The 23,234-nt window shown below is 26.9% G+C and overlaps 1 protein-coding gene across 3 annotated transcripts in view; it reads left to right on the forward strand.

The window, feature by feature from the left end:
* vap (RAS p21 protein activator vap) overlaps positions 1-23,234 on the forward strand; it is a 68,649-nt gene that overhangs the window by 35,664 nt on the left and 9,751 nt on the right. For 2 of the 3 annotated variants that reach the window (XM_075303221.1, XM_075303219.1), the window contains exon 3: positions 21,730-21,843. In XM_075303221.1, coding sequence (XP_075159336.1) covers positions 21,730-21,843 — 114 coding nt within the window. Of the gene's footprint in view, positions 1-4,354; positions 5,574-21,729; positions 21,844-23,234 lie in introns of those variants that run through there. The other variant, XM_075303220.1, reaches the window with a different exon arrangement.

The raw sequence follows: 23,234 nt of genomic DNA on the forward strand, positions 1-23,234 counted from the left end.
TTTTAAACCGTACTATGGACATGTCTGTCATCTTGTCTATATATTCCATATGCCAGTTAGGAACGTAACTGCTAAGAATTTTTCAGTTAAAGTTAACCGGAGAGAAGATATTTCGATTTTACTTTCAGTTAACTGGGAGTGAAAGTCTAACGGAGATACCTGAAAATGGCCGTAAATCAAAAAAATTTTCTTTACGAAAATTAGCCTTATTTTCAAGACATTAAATGTTAATAATCGGAGACAAATTTCAGAGATTTGTGTCCTAAATTTAAAGATTATAAATTTTCCTTTTATTAAGATTTCTATATTTAAAAAAAAATGCCTCTTTAATATTGTGTATTAGGCCAATATTTTTTCAGTTTAGTTTAATGTAAAAACCCATATCGTATCGTTGCCACTAGTTCTACCAAAAATTTAAGAAACATTTAGCAAAAATTTACCGAATTTAAAAAATGAAGTTTTTGCCAAATTTTTGTCAAAATTTACATTCTATAGAAAATTTTGTCAACATTTTATTTCTATCGAAAATTTTGCCAAAATTTTATTTCTATAGAAAATTTTGTCAAAAATTTACATTCTATAGAAAATTTTGTCAAAATGTACATTCTATAGAAGATTTTGTCAAAATTTTATTCTCTAGAAAATTTAGTCAAAATTTTATTTCTATAGAAATTTTTGTCAAAATTTTATTTCTATAGAAAATTTAAACAAAAATTTATTTATACAGAAAATTTGGTCAAAATTACATTTCTTTAGGAAATTTTGTCAAAATTTCATTTCTTTAGGAAATTTTGTCAAAATTTCATTTCTTTAGGAAAATTTGTCAAAATTTTATTTCTATAGAAAATGTTGTTAACATTTTATTTCTATAGAAAATATTGTAAATATTTTTCTGTACAAAATTTGGCAAAATTTTACTTCTATAGAAAATTGTGTCAAAATTTTATTTCTACAGAAAATATAACCAAAATTTTATTTCTACAGAAATTTTTGTCATTTCATTTCTTTAGGAAATTTTGTCAAAATTTCATTTGTATGGAAAAGTTTGTCAAAATTTACATTCTATAGAAAATTTTGTCAAAATTTCATTTCTCTAGAAAATTTAGTCAAAATTTTATTTCTTCAGAAAATTTTGTCAAAATGTTATTTCCTTAGAAAGTTTTGTCAACATTTTATTTCTATAGAAATTTTTGTAAAAATTTTATTTCTATAGAAAATCTAACCAAAATTTTATTTCTACAGAAAATTTTGTCAAAATTTAATTTCTTTAGGAAATTTTGTTTCTATTGAAAATTTTGTCAACTTTTTATTTCTATAGAAAACTTGGTCAAAATTTTATTATACCCTCCATCATAGGATGGGGGTATATTAACTTTGTCATTCCGTTTGTAACACATCGAAATATTGCTCTAAGACCCCATAAAGTATATATATTCTGGGTCGTGGTGAAATTCTGAGTCGATCTAAGCATGTCCGTCCGTCCGTCCGTCTGTTGAAATCACGCTAACTTCCGAACGAAACAAGCTATCGACTTGAAACTTGGCACAAGTAGTTGTTATCGATGTAGGTCGGATGGTATTGAAAATGGGCCATATCGGTCCACTTTTACGTATAGCCCCCATATAAAGGGACCCTCAGATTTTGCTTGTGGAGCCTCTAAAAGAAGCATATTTCATCCGATCCGGCTGAAATTTGGTATATGGTGTTGGTATATGGTCTCTAACAACCATACAAAAATTGGTCCACATCGGTCTATATAATTATATATAGCCCCCATATAAACAGATCCCCAGATTTGGCTTGTGGAGCCTCTAACAGAAGCCTATTTCATCCGATCCGGCTGAAATTTGGTATATGGTATTGGTATATGGTCTCTAACAACCATGCAAAAATTGGTTCACATCGGTCCATAATTATATATAGCCCCCATATAAACCGATTTCCCAGATGTGGCTTGCGGAGCCTAAAAGAGAAGCAAATTTCATCCGATCCGGCTGAAATTTGGTACATGGTGTTGGTATATGATCTCTAACAACCATGCAAAAACTGGTTCCCATCGGTCCATAATTATATATAGCCCCCATATAAACCGATCCCCAGATTTGGCTAGTGGAGCCTCTAAGAGAAGCATATTTCATCCGATCCGGCTGAAATTTGGTACATGGTGTTGGTATATGGTCTCTAACAATCATGCAGAAATTGGTCCACATTGGTCCATAATTATATATAGCCCCCATATAAACCGACCCCCAGATTTTGGCTTACGGAGCCTCAAAGAGAAGCAAATTTCATCCGATCCGGCTGAAATTTGGTACATGATGTTGGTATATGGTCTCTAGCAACCGTGCAAAAATTGGTCCACATCGGTCCATAATTATATATAGCGCCCATATAAACCGATCCCCAGATTTGGGTTGCGGAGCCTCAAAGAGAAGTAAATTTTATCCGATCCGCCTGAAATTTGGGACATGATATTGGTATATGGTCTCTAACAACCGTGCAAAAATTGGTCCACATCGGTTCATAACAACCATACAAAAATTGGTCCAATCACACAAAAATTGGTCCATATCGGTTCATAATCATGGTTGCCACTAGAGCCAAAAATAATGTACCAAAATTTTATTTCTATAGAAAATGTTGTCAAAATTTTATTTCTAGAGAAAATTTTATTAAAATTTTATTCGGTTCATAATAAAATTTTTCATCATTGTAAAAATTTTATTTCTATAGAAAATTTTGTCAAAATTTTATTGCTATAGAAAATTTTGTTCAAATTTTATTCGGTTCATAATCATAGTTGCCACTCGAGCTAAAAATAATCGACCAAGATTTTATTTCTATAGAAAATTTTGTCAAAAGTTTATTTCTATAGAAAGTTTTGTTACAATTTTATTTCTATAGAAATTTTTGTCAAAATTTTCTTTCTATAGAAAATGTTGTCAAAATTTTTATTTCTATAGAAAATTTTGTGAAAATTTTATTTCTATAGAAAATTTTGTTAAAATTTTATTTCTGTAGAAAATTTTGTCAAAATTTTATGTCTACTTTGTCAAACTGAATTATATACGTATTGGATCGATCTTTTTTGATTTAATATATACCACGTATGGACTTACATACAATTTAGAAGATGGTGTTAGGAGGTTTTGCGATACCTTGCCATCGGCAAGCGTTACCGCAACTTAAGTAATTCGATTGTGGATGGCAGTGTTTAGAAGAAGTTTCTACGCAATCCATGATGGAGGGTACATAAGCTTCGGCCTGGCCGAACTTACGGCCGTATATACTTGTTTTTATATAAAATGTTGTCAAAATTTTATTTCTATAGAAAATTTTGTCAATTTTTTTTCTGTACAAAATTTGAATTTTTTTTGTAGAAAATTGTGTCAACGTTTTCTTTCTGTAGAAAATTTTGTCAAAATTTTATTTCTATAGAAATTTTTGTCACAAATTTTATTTCTATAGAAAATTTTGTCAAAATTTTATTTCTATACAAAATTTTATCAAAATTTTATTTCTATTGACATTTTTGTCACAAATTTCATTTCTATAGAAAATTTTGTCAAAATTTTATATCTATAGAAGACTTGCCAAATTGTATTTCTAAAAAAAATGAAAACCTAATAAAACATCAAGGATTCTACCAATCTACCAAACAGTAAAAAATATACCATTTTTGGTCAAATCCTACCAACTGTGGCAACCGTGATTGTGAGCAAAGACAATACACGTAGGAAGATGGGAAATTGGCTTGCGTTACACCAAATGTTGCATTGACGGTGTTAGTTCCATACATGTTTGTAATTTTTTTTATTTGTTTTTCGTTTTTATTTTTTAAATGAAAAACTTAATTTTCTTAATGAAACAATGTTAAATTTTAGGCAACAAAAAAAAAAAAACATTTTCCCCTTTATGGAAATTTATTTCCTGCACTTAATTTATTTTTATTTACATTTTAATGCTATGTCAATACTTGTATACGCGTTTGGTTCGATAAACAAAAAGTATGGACCTAACACCGTAAATGGTTTGATGTGCTCAGTAGCCAATTTCTCATCTTCCTACGTGTATTATCTTTGATTGAATGTATACAATATACAAAACTATTTTCGAACTTATTGAGATTTTTAATTCAATAAACATATTTTGTCTATATCATCCCACTGTGCATAGTGGCACCCTGTTATCATCACATAACTAATGAGTAAACGACAAGAGAGAGAGAGTGTGAACAAACGAATGAACACATTGCCGCTGCTACCACATTCGAGCGGCTTTTGCTTGCGCATTGTGCGGTATTTGTTGCATTTGGAAAAGTTTTCTATTTCATTAATAATTTTGTTGTGATTGCGCGTACACACACAAATTACGCGGACGCGGAAAGTTGAGAATTCCGTTGATTTGTTTTATTACGTCTTTTACGGAATACGAAATTTAACCAAGCATACAAAACAACAAACAGCCAACGAAAGTACAGAGGCCGCCCAAAAGAGAAAAAAAAACGACAACGTCAAAATATTCATAAAATGTGGGGATACCATCGAATGTGGTATAAAAGTGATAGAGTGTGTTAAGAGGAGTTTCGCCGCCTTGTCGTGAGCTGTCATTTGCCACTATTGTTGTGTTTCTTTCTGTTGTTGTTGGTATTGTTATACGAGTGTCTGTTTTTGTTGCTGTTTATTAAAAAGTGTTTCCTTTTCCTAATGAAGACGGGGCTTTATGCCACCGTCGTCTTCATCATAGTCGTCGTTGTATACCCAACAATTCCATGGAATTCATAATTAAATTAAAAAATCATTAAGCGAAAAAAAAAAGAATAATAAAAAAAATATTCTAAAAAATCGTACATATTTGGATTAGTCAGAAGAAACAAAAATCTATGGAAAAGTAATAACCGCCTGTAATAAGCAACAAACATGAATTTGTGATCCAAAAATAGTGAAAAAAATATTTAAAACCTTTAATGAAATTATTTATTACCAAAGAAACATGTGTTTTATTATAAAAGCACACCATTACATATCGCTGTAAAGGGCTATACTTTCCAAAGTCAATTAATAATTAGTTTTGAAAAAAAATATATGAATTACCGTTAAATCCAAATGTGAATTTTCGTGTCTTCCGTTTATATTTAACCAAAGAATATTTTATACAAAACAAAAAAAAAAAAAGAAATTTCCACACTAAAAAAATTTAAATAAAAATTTTAATTTAATTTAAATAAAGAAAAAATCTTGGGCAATCTCCACCTGCGTGTGTCATCATCATGCCTTTCCATAGTTTTAAATCCATGGAATCATCTTCAACCTCTTCATCCAACACTTCATTACTAATGGACACCTCCACAGTTGGTCAATTGATACGTTATCACAATGGCCACAAGTCATCACAAACCAAAACAACAACCATGAAAAGTACAACCACCAGCAGCAGTACCACTTCCAGTCATGATGATGCCCTGATTGTGGCTGAAGAAGATGATGATGATCATGACAATCATAATTTATTGGTTGATTTGGATAATGTTGATGCCATTATCAATTATGTGATTAAAATGCAATATATTTGTAGTAAGTAAAATTAAAAAGAGAAAATTAAAAAAAAAAAAAACTTTAAAAACTGTAGTAAAAAAAGCAATAAAATTATTTTTTTGGATCCGGAACACAGTTGCCACTGTAATCTACCAAAAAACCTACCAAACAAATAAACGTTATTTTGTCAAAATTTTATTTCTATAGAAAATTTTGTCAAAATTTTATTTCTCTAGAAAATTTTGTCAAAATTTTATTTCCATAGAAAATTTTGTCAAAATTTTGATTTCTATAGAAAATTTTGTTAAAATTTTATTTCTATAGAAAATTTTGTTAAAATTTTATTTCTATAGAAAATTTTGTCATAATTTTATTTCTATAAACAAGTAAGGAAAGTCTAAAGTCGGGCGGGGCCCTGCACCACTCTGTAGATCTAAATTTTCGATACCATATCACATCCGTCAAATGTATTGGGGGCTATATATAAAGGTTTGTCCCAAATACATACATTTAAGTATCACTCGATCTGGACAGAATTTGATAGACTTCTACAAAATTTATAGACTCAAAATTTAAGTCTGCTAATGCACTAGGATGGAACACAATGTTAGTAAAAAAAAATATAGGAAACATATAAATCTGAAGCAATTTTAAGGAAACTTCGCAAAAATTTATTTATGATTTATCACTCGATATATATGTATTATAAGTTTAGGAAAATTAGAGTCATTTTTACAACTTTTCGACTAAGAAGTGGCGATTTTACAAGGAAAATATTGGTATTTTGACCATTTTTGTCGAAATCAGAAAAACATATATATGGGAGCTATATCTAAATCAGAACCGATTTCAACCAAATTTGGCACGCATAGCAACAATGCTAATTCTACTCCCCGTGCAAAATTTCAACAAAATCGGAGTTAAAAATTGGCCTCTGTGGTCATATGAATGTAAATCGGGCGAAAGCTATATATGGGAGCTATATCTAAATCTGAACCGATTTCAACCAAATTTGGCACGCATAACTACAATGCTAATTCTACTCCCTGTGCAAAATTTCAACTAAATCGGAGTTAAAAATTGGCCTCTGTGGTCATATGAGTGTAAATCGGGCGAAAGCTATATATGGGAGCTATATCTAAATCTGAACCGATTTCAACCAAATTTGGCACGTATAACTACAATGCTAATTCTACTCCCTGCAAAATTTCAACCAAATTGGAGTAAAACTCTGGCTTCTAGGGCCGTATAAGTGCATATCGGGCGAAAGATATATATGGGAGCTATATCTAAATCTTAACCGATTTCTTCCAAAATCAATAGGGTTCTACTTTGACCCAAAACACATACTTGTGCCAAATTCGAAGTCGATTGGGCTTAAATTACTACCTAACAAAAATGTGTTCACGGACAGACGGACATGGCTATATCGACTCAGGAGCCCACCCTTTTCCACAGTGTGGCGCAGGGTATAAAAAAAATTGTCAAAATTTTATTTCTATAGAAAATTTTGTCCAAATTTTATTTCCATAGAAAATTTTGTCAAAATTTTATTGCCATAAGAAATTTTGTCATAATTTTATTTCTATAGAAAATTTTGTCAAAATTTTATTTCTATAGAAAATTTTGTCAAAATTTTATTTCTATAGAAAATTTTGTCAAAATTTTATTTCTATAGAAAATTTTATTAAAATTTTATTTCTATAGAAAATTTTGTCATAATTTTATTGCTATAGAAAATTTTTTAAAAATTTCATTTCTATAGAAAATTTTGTCAAAATTTTATTTCTATAGAAAATTTTGTCAAAATTTTATTTCTATAGAAAATTTTGTCAAATTTTTATTTCTATAGAAAATTTTGTCAAATTTTTATTTCTATAGAAAATTGGGCTTGTCATAGTACAGAAATCGTCATTTTAAGCTCCCATTGCATTGATTACGCTTTAGTTCATCTTTTCTAGTTTGACCAAAAATGTTGCCAAAATTTTTATTTCTATAAAAAATTTTGTCAAAATTTTATATCTATATAAAATTTTGTCAAAGTTTTATTTCTATAAAAAATTTTGTCAAAATTTTTATTTCTATAGAAAATTTTGTCAAAATTTTTATTTCTATAGAAAATTTTGTCAAAATTTTTATTTCTATAGAAAATTTTTTCAAAATTTTATTTCTATAGAAAATTTTGTCAAAATTTCATTTCTATAGAAAATTTTGTCAAAATTTTATTTCTATAGAAAATTTTGTCAAAATTTTATTTCTGTAGAAAATTTTGTCAAAAATTTATTTCTATAGAAAATTGGGCTTGTTATAGTACAGAAATCGTCCTTTTAATCTCCCAATGCATTGATTTCGCTTTAGTTCATCTTTTCTAGTTTGACCAAAATACCTGTGTGAAGTTGGTTCTCAGCTACCCTGTATAACTGTTTATGGGGCAGGGCATAAAAATTAAAGTTGAGTTTATTCATTTTTGTTTTATTTTTTTTTGGCTCATCATCATCATCATGAGATTTTCTTTTCAATTCAATTCAATTAAAACATTTCCTGTTGCATGTTACTGGACATATGAATGCACTCATCCATTTACTAATTTCCCATTCCAATTTTGAATAAACATTACATAGATCCATGTTTTTTTTTTGTTATTCACTTTGTTTTAACTAAAATCAACCGACATCCAATTAATGCTTTTGAAGTGGTGGTGTGGCCCTCAAAAATGTTAATTAACTTGTATTTGTACAAATGAATTAAATTGAATTTCAATAAAATACTCTAATAATAAATCCACAAAATAATGAAATGAATAGAAGTTAAAAAAAATAAGAGACTGCAATTAAAGCATTTTTAAAATGAAAAATAAATAAGGGATTTTATAATGGAATTTGTTATAAATTCATGGAAATTGAAATTTAGATATAAAGAAAAAAATTGAGAAAATGTAAGGTTAGGTTTAGGGCCATTCCATTACTGGGAGCACAAAAAGAAAACATTTTTTATTAGATATAATTTAAGAAAAAATTTATATCCATTATAATAATATAACCTCATCCTCAAGTTAATTGGAAACGTTTAATTTTTTGACGGTTATGTACTTGAGGAGAAAGGAGGTCTTCCTCCACCCTTTTAGTTTTCCTCGACCAAATATTAAGAAATTCGTAAAATTTCAGTCGACAAATTTTAGTTTTTTCACTGTACTTTAAAAAAAAAGTCGCACAAAGGGGAGGCCCCCGTTCTCGACCAAATATCGAAAAATAAAGTAGCTGTTCACTGCCTAGACGCCCCCTTCAACCTTCCCTGAAAATTTCAAGCAAATCGGATAAGTTTGTTCCAATTTTCAAAACATCGGGCTAGGGGGAGGTCCCCCTTCCCACACAAATATTAAAAAAACAGGTACCCCATAATAATAAATTCATTACCTCACGGCGAGTTCTCTGAAAATATCAAGTAAATCAGAGAATTTTGGTTTTTTACTGTACTTTAAACAAAAGTCGTATAAAGGGGTGGTCCACCTCCGCGACGAAATATCGAAAAATAAAGTAGCGGGTCTTTGTCTAGACGCCACCCCTAACCTTCCTTGAAAATTTCAACCAAATGGCAGAACTTTGGCCCAATTTGGAAAAAATTCGGCACGGGGGATGTCCCCCTCCCCCACCCGATATCAAAAAATGAGGTACCCTATTTTCACCACATGATTACCCTCTACGTTCTCCGAAAAATTTTCATGTGAAAAATAAATAAAAAATAAAATTTTATAACTAAAGCAACTGCGATGAATTTAAATTATAAATTTTTGTAATGTGCGCTGTATGTAAAAAAAGTTTTTCCCGCTTTCCCGTTGCAACTTTTCTTGAATTTTCTTTGCTATAAACCTCATAGAGCCCGAGACCTTTCCACCGAGTGCAAAACCGTGGAAATCGGTTCGTGCGTTCTGGAGTTATTGTGTCAGGAAGGAAAACCCGACTTATTTTTATAAAGTAGATTTTGTAAAAATTTTATTTCTATAGAAAATTTTCTAAAAATTTTATTTCTATAGAAAATTTTTGCAAAAATTTATTTCTAAAGAATTTTTTTTTTAAATTTTAATTCTATAGGAAATCTTCTCAAAATTTTATTTCTATAAAAAATTTTCGCAAAATTTTATTTCTATAGACAATTTTGTCAAAATTTTATTTCTATAGAAAATTTTCTAAAAATTTTATTTCTATAGACAATTTTGTCAAAATTTTATTGGAAATTATATTGGAAAATTTTGTCAAACTTTTATTTCTATAGAAAATTCTCGAAAAAAATTTTTTTCTATAGAAAATTTTCGAAAAATTTTATTTCTATGAAAATTTTTGCAAAAATTTATTTCTAAAAAAATTTTTTTCAAAATTTTATTTCTATAGGAAATCTTCTCAAAATTTTATTTCTATAAAAAATTTTCGCAAAATTTTATTTCTAGACAATTTTGTCAAAATTTTATTTCTATAGAAAATTTTCGAAAAAATTTATTTCTATAGAAAATTTTGTCAACATTTTATTTCTATAGAAACTTTTATCAAAATTTTTATTTCTATAGAAAATTTTATCAAAATTTTATTTCTATAGAAAATTTTGTCAAAATTTTATTTCTATAGACAATTTTGTCAAAATTGTATTTCTATAGAAAATTTTGCCAAAATTGTATTTCTATAGAAAATGTTGTCAAAATTTTATTTCTATAAAAATTTTCACAAAATTTTATTTTTATAGAAATTTTTTTTCAAAATTTTATTTCTATAAAAATTTTTGTCAAAGTTAAATTTCTATAGAAAATTTTGTCAAAATTTTATTTCTATAGAAAATTTTGCCAAAATTGTATTTTTATAGAAAATTTTGCCAAAATTGTATTTCTATAGAAAATGTTGTCAAAATTGTATTTCTATAGAAAATGTTGTCAAAATTGTATTTCTATAGAAAATTTTGTCAAAATTTTATTTCTATAGAAAATTTTGTCAAATTTTTTTTTTTTTTATAGAAAATATTGCCAAAATTGTATTTCTATAGAAAATTTTGCCAAAATTGTATTTCTATAGAAATTGTTGTCAAAATTTTATTTCTTCAGAATAAAATTTTATTTCTATCTTCTCAAAATTTTATTTCTATAAAAAATTTTCGCAAAATTTTATTTCTAGACAATTTTGTCAAAATTTTATTTCTAAGAATATTTTCGAAAAAATTTATTTCTATAGAAAATCTTCTCAAAATTTTATTTCTATAGAAAATTTTCGAAAAAAATTATTTCCATAGAAAATTTTCGAAAAATTTTATTTCTATAGAAAAATTTCGCAAAAAATTTATTTCAAAAGAATTTTTTTTTCAAAATTTTATTTCTATAGAAAATTTTGTCAACATTTTATTTCTATAGAAGCTTTTATCAAAGTTTCCCAAAATTGCATTTCTATAGAAAATTTTGCCAAAATTTTATTTCTATAGAAAATTTTGCCAAAATTTTATTTCTATAGAAAATTTTGCCAAAATTATATTTCTATAGAAAATGTTGTCAAAATGTTATTTCTTCAGAGTATTTGTTTTTAATTTTTTTGAATTATACCTAAAAATAATAGGAGATGTATATCTGTCTGTCTGAAAATGCCTTTTATTATTGAAGTCACATACACGTTATTGAAAGTTGTATTTCCATTAATTTGCAAACGTCAATATGGTATAAACAAAATAATAGATTCAATTAATTATTGCAGTAATCATATTATTTATATTTTTTTTTTGAGCTGAAATACTTCTATTGTAATTTCGCTTTTATTTAGCATAAGCAATAATTTCAACTGAGTTAGTCATTGATTAGCTACACATCTTCTATGAAAAAAAAAAAACAAAACAACACATTATCATAAAAGATAATTTATCAGAAAAATATATAAAAGAGATTTGAAACGAGATTCACAAATTTTTTTAGCCGCTATAAATAATGGGCAAATTTCAAACGTGATTCATTTACTAATTTTTGCCAATGCGAAATGAATAGAGACAATAGCCATTTGGATGTGTTAATGAAATTAGTTTTATTTTGTTTTCAAAGGAATTTTATTTGATTTTTTATCCAAAACTGGTTTCGAAATGTTTATGTTTTTGACATTTTTGGCCTGTGTATGGTATCATTCTACCGGCATTTAAATATAATCCAAATTGGTAATTTTTAAAATTCGTAAGAATGGTATAATTTTTTTCTAAAGTAGCAAATTAATAAATATGACTAAGATATTTTTCTTATGCCAAATCATTTTTATATAAAGGTGGGGGCTCAATGTTTGGATTTTCCCATGAAAGTTTTAAATTAGAAATGCGAAAATATGTAATACTATGATTATATTTTTATCAAATCTTAGATGGAAAACTTTTAATAGATTACACACAGTTTAATCTGTTAAAATTAAATGATGTAATTGCGCCCATCGCCAAATCTTTATTTATGATTTTAAATATTTGAAATATCCCACCCAAATTGGGCGCCAATAGACCACACGTAGTGAATTTTTGATTTGAAAATTGTGATGATTTTTCAGATAAATTTTGGCCTTTACATTGATATATTTTTATATATGATATGATGATTAAATCGTGATGTTCCATTATAATATTGGCGCCCAATGCTGAAGTTTTTTTTTAAGTAAATTAATCTTTTGAAATATCCGACGGAATTGGACGCCAATAACCCCAGCTCTTCTCATAGTTTTGCAAAATGTGAAATCGTTAATTCAATATTTAATTTTATTTAGTTTAATGCAAATCTATTTTTGGAGCATATGACCCAAATTGGACGCCACGTAATGGAATAGATGATTTTCTGTTATTTTTAAATTCCGATAATTAATTTTGAAGTGCATTTTGGAATGTCGTCAGGAGCATTTATATTTCTTCCTAATTTTTATACTTGATACTAAAAAGATGATGTTTCATTATAATTTCGTCGCCCAACGCCAACTTTTATTTATAATTTTAATATTTGAAACATATCACCCAATTTGGGCGCCAATAGTCCACAAATAATAAATTTTTGATTGGTAAATTATGATGATTTTTCAGGAAAATGTTGGGCTTGTCTTAAAGTTAAATTTATTTATTTTCTACTTTGTTCAATATCTATATTTGATGCAAAAATGATGTTTCATTATACATTTGGCGACCAACGCCAAAATGGTTTTAAGTAAATTATACATTTATTCACCCAAATTAGGAGTCAATTGGGATTATTTTCTTATTTGTAAATTACGATGAGTTTTAGTAATTTGTAGTTTTAGTAATTTTTAGTAATTTGTTTGGCGCCAATGGTCCATAAATAATCAATTTTTATATTGGTAAATTGTCATGATTTTTCAGGGAAATTTTGGCCTTGTCTTAAATTTAAATTAAGTTATTTTTTACTTTGCCCTATTTGTATGATAAAAATATGTTAAAGCTTTATTAATATTTGGCGCCCAACGCCAAACTATTTTTAAGTAATTTTAAGTATTATTTGTAAATTACGATGAGGTTTAGCGATTTTTCGGAAGCGTGAAATCAATCAATTTCGGCGCCAATAATATTATACAAATATTAAATTTTTGATTGGTAAATTTCAGAGAAATTTTGGTATTGTTTTCAAGTCAAATTATGTTATTTTTTACTTTGCTTTATATTTATATTTGATGCAAAAATAATGTTTCATTATACCTTAGGCGCCCAACGCCAAAAGGTTTTTAAGTAAATTATTCATTTAATGGCCCAAATTGTGCGCCAATTTTTTTATTTGTAAATTACAATGAGTTTTACCGATTTTAATAAATATTAAATTTTTGATTGGTAAATTTTGTTTTGAAGTCAAATTATGTTATTTTTTATTTTGCTCTATATTTATATTTGATGCAAAAATAATGTTTCATTATACCTTAGGCGTCCAACACCAAAATGTTTTTAAGTAAATTATTCATTTAATGGTCCAAAGTGGGCGTCAAATCGGGGTAATTTTTTTATTTGTAAATTACAATGAGTTTTAGAGATTTTTTGGAAGCGTGATATCACTCAATTCGGGCGCCAATAATCCACAAATAGTTAATTTTTTATTGGTAAATTTCAGGTACATTTTTGTATTGTTTTGATGACAAATTATGTTATTTTTTACTTTGCTCTATATTTATATTTGATGCAAAAAAATTTTGCATTTGGGCAACATTTGCATTGCAATAGTTGCTCAACGTCAAAATGTTTTTAAGTAAATTATTCATTTAAGGGTCCAAATTGGGCGTCAAATTTAGGTAATTTTTTTATTTGTAAATTACAATGAGTTTTAGGGATTTTTCGGAAGCGTGAAATTGTATTTTTTTTTGCTAATTTTTATGTTCGATGTTTCCTTATAATTTATTTATAAATTAAAAATTTTAAATCTGCAAAATTTTTACAACGTAAACTCAATATTAAATTTTATTTAATTTAATTGCAAAATTATAGTTTTTGCTAATTTTTATTTTTGAATCTAAATTATTATGTTTTATTGTAATTTTGGCGCCCAACGCCAACTTTTTTTTATAAATTTTAAACTGGGGGCAAATATTGCATTTCGCTACTGTTTGATTTGAATATTGTATTTTTTTTTAGGGAATTTTTGAACACGTCTTAAAGCCAAATTATGTTTCTTTAAACTATTTTTGGCGCCCAACACCAATTTTGTTTTTTTAAGTATCCATTTAAAATTTCTAACTAATTGGACGCCAATAACCCAAACTCCTATAATATTTCTGCCAAATTTTCAATCGTAAATTAAGATTTAGTTGAGATTATATTTAATTTTGGTCCCCAATGTCAATGTGTTTATAATGCTCCAATTAGGCGCCAATGGCATCAATCTTTCCCATATTTAATCAACACTGAAAAAACAGTGAACCCACCAGGAAAGATAACTTTCGATTAATTTTAGAAAATTTTGAATTTTTTTAGAAAATTTTAACTAAACAGTATTACAAGCGCTGGCATCACTCCGATATGGTAAAAATAAGTAAATAGTTTTCGACAAATTCAAGAAAATTTATTAGACATAACTAAGTTTTTGCACTTGTTAAAGAAAATTTTGTGGTTTTAAGAGAAATCTTGGAGTTCAAAATTGCAAGAATGTCTTTAGTGCCATACGAAGTTCATGATGGACACATTTTTGGTAAAATTTACAAATTTAAAGAAATAATGAACTATTTTGTGAGAAATACGAAATTAGGAAACCTTTATGCTTTATTTTTGTATAATTTTTTCCTGTGTTTTAGTTCATTTAACTAACGTACGCAAAAAATTATTTGAGTAAAGTAAACTTTTTCCAAACATAATGATTCTATGAACTAATATAAAGTTAAATTGGCTTTAGTGAAATAGAGAGTTCACTTTTTTTTGAGTGAAGACTTTAATTTGTAAACCTAAATGAAGTTGTAATGACTTTTAGGAGATATTGAGTTGTATGCTTGATAAACATAATACCCATTATGGGATGTTATGCCCCTCCAAAACCGGAAGAATTCTTTTCATGGCGCCCAACGCCAATATTTCAATTATAAATTTTTATATATCTCTAAAATGGGTGCCAATAGTAATTACATAAATTTTTGATTTGTACATTGTGATGATTTTTCATGGACATTTTGGATTTGTTACATTGATTTTTTTTTGGCGCCCAACGACTAAGTTTTTTTTTGTTTTTTAGTAAATATATCATTTAAAATATCTGACGCAATTTTCATCTGTAATAACCTTTTAGAGATATTTTGAAGTAATTATATGGAATTTTTTGGAGCCTAACGTGAAAGTTTTTTTTTGTTTTAAGTAAAGTAAGTATTTAAAAAATCTGAAGCAATTGGGCGCCAATACTCCAAGCTTCGAAATAATTCGATTTTTTGACATTTAATGATTTTGTTGAAGAAATTTTGGACTCATTTACATGGAAAATTATTTTGGGGCCCAACGACAATAATATATTAATAAATAAATCATTTTGGACTCATTTTTGACTATTTTTTTTTAATTTAATGTTTGTTTTATTTTTTACTGTGTTCTTTAAACTTTTTCAGAGAAAGTGTTTCAATATGCTGTTGTTATTATTGCGAATAATTTATGTATATGATTTTTTTATCAAATGTTTTTTTCCTCACATTTTGTTCATAACCTAACTGCTGTGCGAAAGAATAATCAAAACCACCTGTTCGTTGGTCAGTTTTTTTTTCGTGGACCCTTTTTATTTATTTTTTCATTTTTTTTTCGTTTATGGCTAACCATAAATTATGGTTTTGTTTTCTACTAAACTGACCATAAGTGAGTGGAGAACCAAGCAATGAATTTACTTTCAGCTTCATAAGGCAAATATATCCAAATACATGAGGCTAAAAATAAAAAAATCAAACAAATTTCTGGTTACAAAAAAAAACGGGGTAATGTACGCCTTATCCAGAAGAGAAGAAAAAAACCAATAGACTACCACTACTCGAGGAGACGTAAGAATGGACGGACAAAATAAAATAAAAAAAAAACTCCAACTAATGATTGTCGATTTATGTATGCTTCTTAGCCATAATTTTTTGTCGAGGACAGCTAACAATTTCTTAGAGTGGGTTTATGGCTTTCGGCTTGGCTTTAATTATTACATTTTATTTATTGTTTGATTCCTTTTTTTGGATAATTTTTTTTATTTTGTTTAAATATTTTTGGCACATGTTTGGGGTTCTTGATGGCGGCGACGGGGCTCTATAACCAAAAGGCAGACATTAGCCAAAGGGATCCCCAACCCAACATCACCTGATATAATATGGAATCATAACTTTTGCAGCTGTCTGTCTTTTTGGTGGCTATGGAACATATATTTTTGTTTGAAGTTTCATTCTCCATGTTACACATATGGAAATCATAAATATGAATCACATTTTGGACTTTCGTTAACACCAACCCATTAAGAAAAAAAAAATAAAGAAAAAAAATTAGCTGCTATAAGCGGTTATTGCTTTTTCTTGTAAAATCAAGAAAATTCGTAGAAATTTTGGAATATGAAAAAAAATTTCAATAGTATACCTGCAGGCATGAAGATTTAGTAGAGTAGCATTAAGGAAGAGATAATTTCTAAGGAATAAATCATTTTGAGTTAAATATCTCTGGTAATTACATTAAACTGACAGATATTGAGAAGAAATAGGGACAAAAGATGAAGCAACCTCTATTTTCGATTAATCGATTAAAAAAAACTAACAGATAAAAAATTAAATTTTGAGAAAATTTTCTATAGAAATAAAATTTAGTGAAATTTTTATAGAAATAAAATTTTGCAAAAATTTACATAGAAATTAAATTTTGCGAAAATTTTCTATAGAAATAAAATTTTGCGAAAATTTTCTATAGAAATAAAATTTTGCAAAAATTTTCTATAGAAATAAAATTTTGCAAAAATTTTCTGTAGAAATAAAATTTTGTAAAAATTTTCTATAGAAATAAAATATTGCAAAAAATTTCTATAGAAATAAAATTTTGCAAAAATTTTCTATAGAAATAAAATTTTGTAAAAATTTTCTATAGAAATAAAATTTTGCGAAAATTTTCTATAGAAATAAAATTATATTTCATGTTAGCCTGATACCGAAACAGGCAATTGGCGTCCAAATGCATTATATCTAATTATACAATTATTTTTCGAGCTTTATGGACAGATATAGATTAAGGAACATGGTTAATAGAGCCATTGAAAAGAAAACGCCAGATACAAATCTATACACGCCTGGACTGTACATGTTTCGGTTCGGGCGAATGAACCTTTCCACAGCCTTTAGTATAGATCTGGCTGGGAGAGATAACTCAATTTTGGGCCCTTTATGCTAACTCCTTATGGAGAAAACATTTGGGAAATTTCCTCTTACAAATTGAATCATCTTTTCTCCCACTGTACAAAAAAAAATTTTTTTTGCAAAAATTTTCTATAGAAATAAAATTTTGTAAAAATTTTCTATAGAAATAAAATTTTGCAAAAAATTTCTATAGCAATAAAATTTTGCAAAAATTTTCTATAGAAATAGAATTTTGCAAAAAATTTCTATAGAAATAGAATTTTGACAAAATTTGTTAAAGAAATAAAATTTTGACAAAATTTTCTATAGATATAAACTGTTCACAAAAATTTTCTATAGAAATAAAATTTTGCAAAAATTTTCTATAGAAGTAAAGTTTTGCAAACATTTTCAATACACGCTCACAAAAAATCGCTTCTGTAACATATACTCCCAAACATATTTTGCTTCAAGCATATACATTTTTGGGTATTGCCCAAACATTTATATGTTTGATCTCTTCCAATATATAATATGTTTGAAAGCATATTAGTCTAAACAATATATGTTTGGGTACTCTAAGTTCCAAACATTTTGTATTTTTGCATCCAAATTCAATAATGTTGTCTTCCAAAAAACAATATGTTATTATGTGAACATATAATATGTTTGGAAGCATTTTGCACCCAAAAATATTATATGCTTAAAAAAAATTCTCCACAATATTGTGCTCAAAATTTTATTTATTTATTTATATATTTACAATCATAACGAATTATGAAAATAAACAGGTAATATAGGTGCTAACAACATAGGCTTTCGACCTGAATGCTCAAAATGTTGTTTCTGCCCAATTGTATATTCCTCCACATCTTTCTCACTTCCACGAGATTTTTTAGTTCTTAGCACCTTTTTCTGTAATACAAACATTGTAGAAGAAATTATTCAATTGTATGATTTTTTTTTATTTTAATTTTACCTTTTGCCGGACGGGGATTCGAACAGCGGACCACACAGTTTGTAAGGATCAAAGAAGTAGCTGATCAATTGCCCAAGGAAAAATAAAATGTTAATTTTGTAATAACAAGCAACAACCACCAACTTAATTCAATATCGCTCCCTGTTAAATAGCGCTCCAAGCTACTAAACACATATATGTTTATAGGTTATTTCTAAATTAATATATGTTTGCATCCAAGCATATTATATTTACAAACATTTTATGTCCCAAACATCATATGTTCTAACATATTAACATATATGTCCCAAACATGTTATGCTAGTTTATGAACATTATATGCTTGCACTCAAAAATATTGTGTTTAAAAATTTGTGTTCCAAACATATAATGTTTATAGCCAAACATACGAAAAACAGTCTTTTTCATCCGTGTAGAAATAAAGTTTCACAAAAATTTTCTATAGAAATAAAATTTTGCAAAAATTTTCTATAGAAATAAAAGTTTGCGAAAATTTTCTGTGTAAAAAACATTTTGACAAATTTTCTATAGAAATAAAACTGCAAAAATTTTCTATAGAAATAAAATTTTTACAAAATTTTCAATAAAAATAACATTTTGACAAAATTTTCTATATAAATAAAATCTTGATAAAATTTTGGTAGATTATTTTTGGGGATCGGCTATATATAACTATAGACCGATATGAACCAATTTTGGCATGGTTGTAAGCGGACATATACTAGCGCAATGTAACAAATTTTACCACGTACCAAATTTCAACCGGATCGGATGAATTTTGCTCCTCCAAGAGCTCCGGAGGTCAAATCTGGGGGATCGGTTTAAATGGGGGTTATATATAATGAAGACTGGTATGGACCATTTTTTGCATGGTTGTTAGAGATCATATACTAACACCATGTACCAAGTTTCAACCGGATCGGATGAATTTTGTTCCTCCAAGAGGCTCCGGAGGTCAAATCTGTGGATCAGTTTATACGGGGGCTACATATAATTATGGACCGATATGTACCCATTCCTGCATGGTTGTTAGAGACCGTATACTAACACCAGGTACCAAATTTCAAACGAATCGGATGAATTTTGCTCATCCAAGAGGCTCCGGAGGTCAAAGATGGGGATCGGTTTATATGGGGGCTATATATAATTATGGACCGATGTGGACCAATTTTTGCATGGTTGTTAGATACCATATATTAACATTATGTACCAAATATCAACCGGATCGGATGAAAATTGCTTCTCTTAAAGGCTCCGCAAGCCAAATCTGAGGGGGATATACGTAAAAGTGGTCCGATATGGCCCATTTGCAATACCATCCGACCTACATCAATAACAACTACTTGTGCCAAGTTTCAATTCGATAGCTGGTTTCGTTCCTAAGTTAGCGTGATTTCAACAGAAGGTCGGACGGACCGACATTCTTAGATCGACTCACCACGGCCCAGAATATATACTTTATGGGGTCTTAGAGCAATATTTCGATGTGTTACAAACGGAATGACAAAGTTAATCAAACTTACAGATAAAAAAATAAAATTTTGCAAAATTTTCTATAGAAATAAAATTTTGCAAAAATTCAATAGAAATAAAATTTTGCGAAAACTATCTATAGAAATAAAATTTTGCAAAAATTTTCTATAGAAATAAAATTTTGACAAAAATTTTCTATAGAAATAAAATTTTGAGAAAATTTTCTATTGAAATAAAATTTTGACAAAAATTTTCTATTGAAATAAAATTTTGAGACAATTTTTTTATAGAAATAAAATTTCGATAAAATTATCTTTAGAAATAACATTTTGATAAAATTTTCTATAGAAATAAAATTATGCAAAAATTTTCGATAGAAATAAAATTTTGCAAAAATTTTCTATAGAAATAAAATATTGCCAACATTTTCTATAGAAATAAAATTTTGATAAAATTTTCTTTAGAAATAAAATATTGCCAAAATTTTCTATAGAAATAAAATTTTCGATAGAAATAAAATTTTCTATAGAAACAAAAAATTTTCTAAAGAAATAAAATATTGATAAAATTTTCCATAGAAATAAAATTGTGACAAAATTTTCTATAGAAATAAAATTTTGAAAAAATTTTCCATAGAAACAAAATTTTGCAAAAATTTTCTATAGAAATAAAATTTTGCAAAAATTTTCTATAGAAATAAAATTTTGCAAAAATTTTCCATAGAAATAAAATTTTGCAAAAATTTTCTATAGAAATAAAATATTGCCAAAATTTTCTATAGAAATAAAATTTTCGATAGAAATAAAATTTTGCGAAAATGTTCGATTGTGATAAAATTTTCTATAGAAATAACAATTTTGCGAAAATTTTCTATAGAAATAAAATTTTGACAAAACTTTGTATAGAAATAAAATTTTGCAAAAATTTTCTATAGACATACATTTTGAGAACATTTTCTATAGAAATAAAGTCTAAAATTCGATCTTTCCCAATTTTTAGAAATCGACCACTACACATTTACATTTACAATACATTTTTGACAACTCTAGTTTTTGATTCTTATTACAACACCCAAAGCACGCTTCAAAATTCCATGTTCAATTATCCCTAGCGTTTTTCTTTTCGAGTCCTATCATTGTTCACTAAAATTTTTTTCCGATTCCCACTCTAGGAATCATCTAAAATTTGTCATTAAGATTGAGCTAACGAAATTATTACATGAATACAATGAAATTGTTCATAATTTTAATGAATTTTTGATATAATAACGAAAATTTTCGTACCATTAATGAACATTTTCAATGTCGTAAGGAAATAATTTCCTTATGTTTTGATCCACCGAGACAATAAATTTATCAACCAAAATGTTTTTCATAAAAATTGAGCTAATGAAATCAGTTCATATATACAATGAAAATGTTGGTTATTATAATGAATTTTTGATATAATAACGAACATTTTCATACCAATGATTTTCATTGTCTTAAGGAAATAATTTTTTTGTGTCAATTAAAATATTTCGTTGGAAAAAATTGCAATATTTTCTCTTTTCTAATTATTCTAGAATTATTTTTATATTCTTATAAAAGAAATCAACATAATATTTATATGTATTATATTGTATTTAATTAATTTATAGTTTCTTATACTACATTGTCATTTACCACGATAATAATTGCTTCCCTTCTCTCCCTTGTGCTGTTGTCTTGGGGATATCATCACTATCGTCATCATCGTCATCGTCTTCGTTCTCAACAATATTCTCTACCTTATGCTAATGATGATGATCATCTTGAACAAAATCGACATTATCGTCTATGGCAATTTTCACAAAAATTTTATGATTTTTTTACCCTGGTGTCGCTGGTGATGGTACGTTTTCCTGCGCTTCGATGGATATGTGTGAAATTGTTAATGTGGTTTCCTGGAATTACTTTGCAACTGCTAGGCGAACGACCTGCCATTATAGCGCCACCAGAAAGTGAATGGTATCATGGACGTTTGGATCGCTATTCAGCTGAATCACGTTTACGTGGAAGCAGCAAATTGGGAAGCTATTTGGGTAAGTTTTTTTTTTATTTTGTTTTGTTTCGAAGAGAATAATTGCTAAAAAACTTTAAAAAGAATTGAAAACAACCATAAAAAATTATGACAATTAAATTCTTAAGAAGTTTTGTTTTGATATGTAAAGAAAATCGATTTTTTTTTTGGAAATTTCCCAAGGTGTGGAGGATATTTTGTCCAATTATTCCATATTGCAAAAAATTCAATTAATTTCAACATAAAACAGTTTTCCATGAAAATCAAAATTTGTATAAATCACGCAAGTGATAAAATCAATAAAACAATTATTATTTCTATAAAAAATTGTCAACATTTTATTTCAATAGAAAATTTTTTCAAAATTTTATTACTATAGAAAATTTTTGCAAAATTTTATTTCTATAGAACATTCCAGCAAAATTGTATTTCTGTTGAAAATTGTGTCAAAATTTTATTTCTAAAGAAATTTTTGTCAAAATTTTATTTCTATAGAAAATTTTGTCAAAATTTTATTTCTATAGAAAATTTTTGCAAAATTTTATTTCTAAAGAAAATTCTGTCAAAATTTTATTTCTATGGAAAATTTTGTCATAATTTTATTTCTAAAGAAAATTTTGTCCAAATTTTATTTCTATAGAAAATTTTGTTAAAATTGTATTTCTTTAGAAAATTCTGTCAAAATTTTGATATCTTGAAAAAATTTTGTCAAAATTTTATTTCTATAGAAAATTTTGTCAAAATTTTATTTCTATAGAACATTTTGTCAAAATTTTATTTCTATAGAAAATTTTGTCAAAATTTTTTTTGTTTGGAAAATTCTATCAAAATTTTATTTCTATAGAAAATTTTGTCAAAATTGAATTTCTACAGATATCAAAATTTTGATATCTTTAGAAAATTTTGTCAAAATTTTATTTCTTTGGAAAATTCTATCAAAATGTAATTTCTAAAGAAAATTTTGTGAAAATTTTATTTCTATAGAAAATTTTGTCAAAATTTTATTTTTATAGAACATTTTGTCAAAATTTTATTTCTATAGAAAATTTTGTCAAAATGTTATTTATATAGACATTTTTGTAAAAATTTTATTTCTACAGAAAATTTTTGCAAAATTTTATTTCTATAGAAAATTTTGTTTCTATAGAAAATATTGTCAAAATTTTATTTCTATAGAAAATTCTAGCAAAATTTTATTTCTTTGGAAAATTCTATCAAAATGTAATTTCTAAAGAAAATTTTGTGAAAATTTTATTTCTATAGAAATTTTTGTAAACATTTTATTTCTATAGAAAATTTTTGCAAAATTTTATGTCTATAGAAAATTTTGTCTAAATTTTATTTATATAGAAAATTTTGTCAAAATTTTGATATCTTTAGATAATTTTGTCAAAATTTTATTTCTATAGAAAA

This window comes from Haematobia irritans, chromosome 3 (assembly GCF_050003625.1).
Source record: "Haematobia irritans isolate KBUSLIRL chromosome 3, ASM5000362v1, whole genome shotgun sequence".
Taxonomy (NCBI): Eukaryota; Metazoa; Arthropoda; class Insecta; order Diptera; family Muscidae; genus Haematobia; species Haematobia irritans.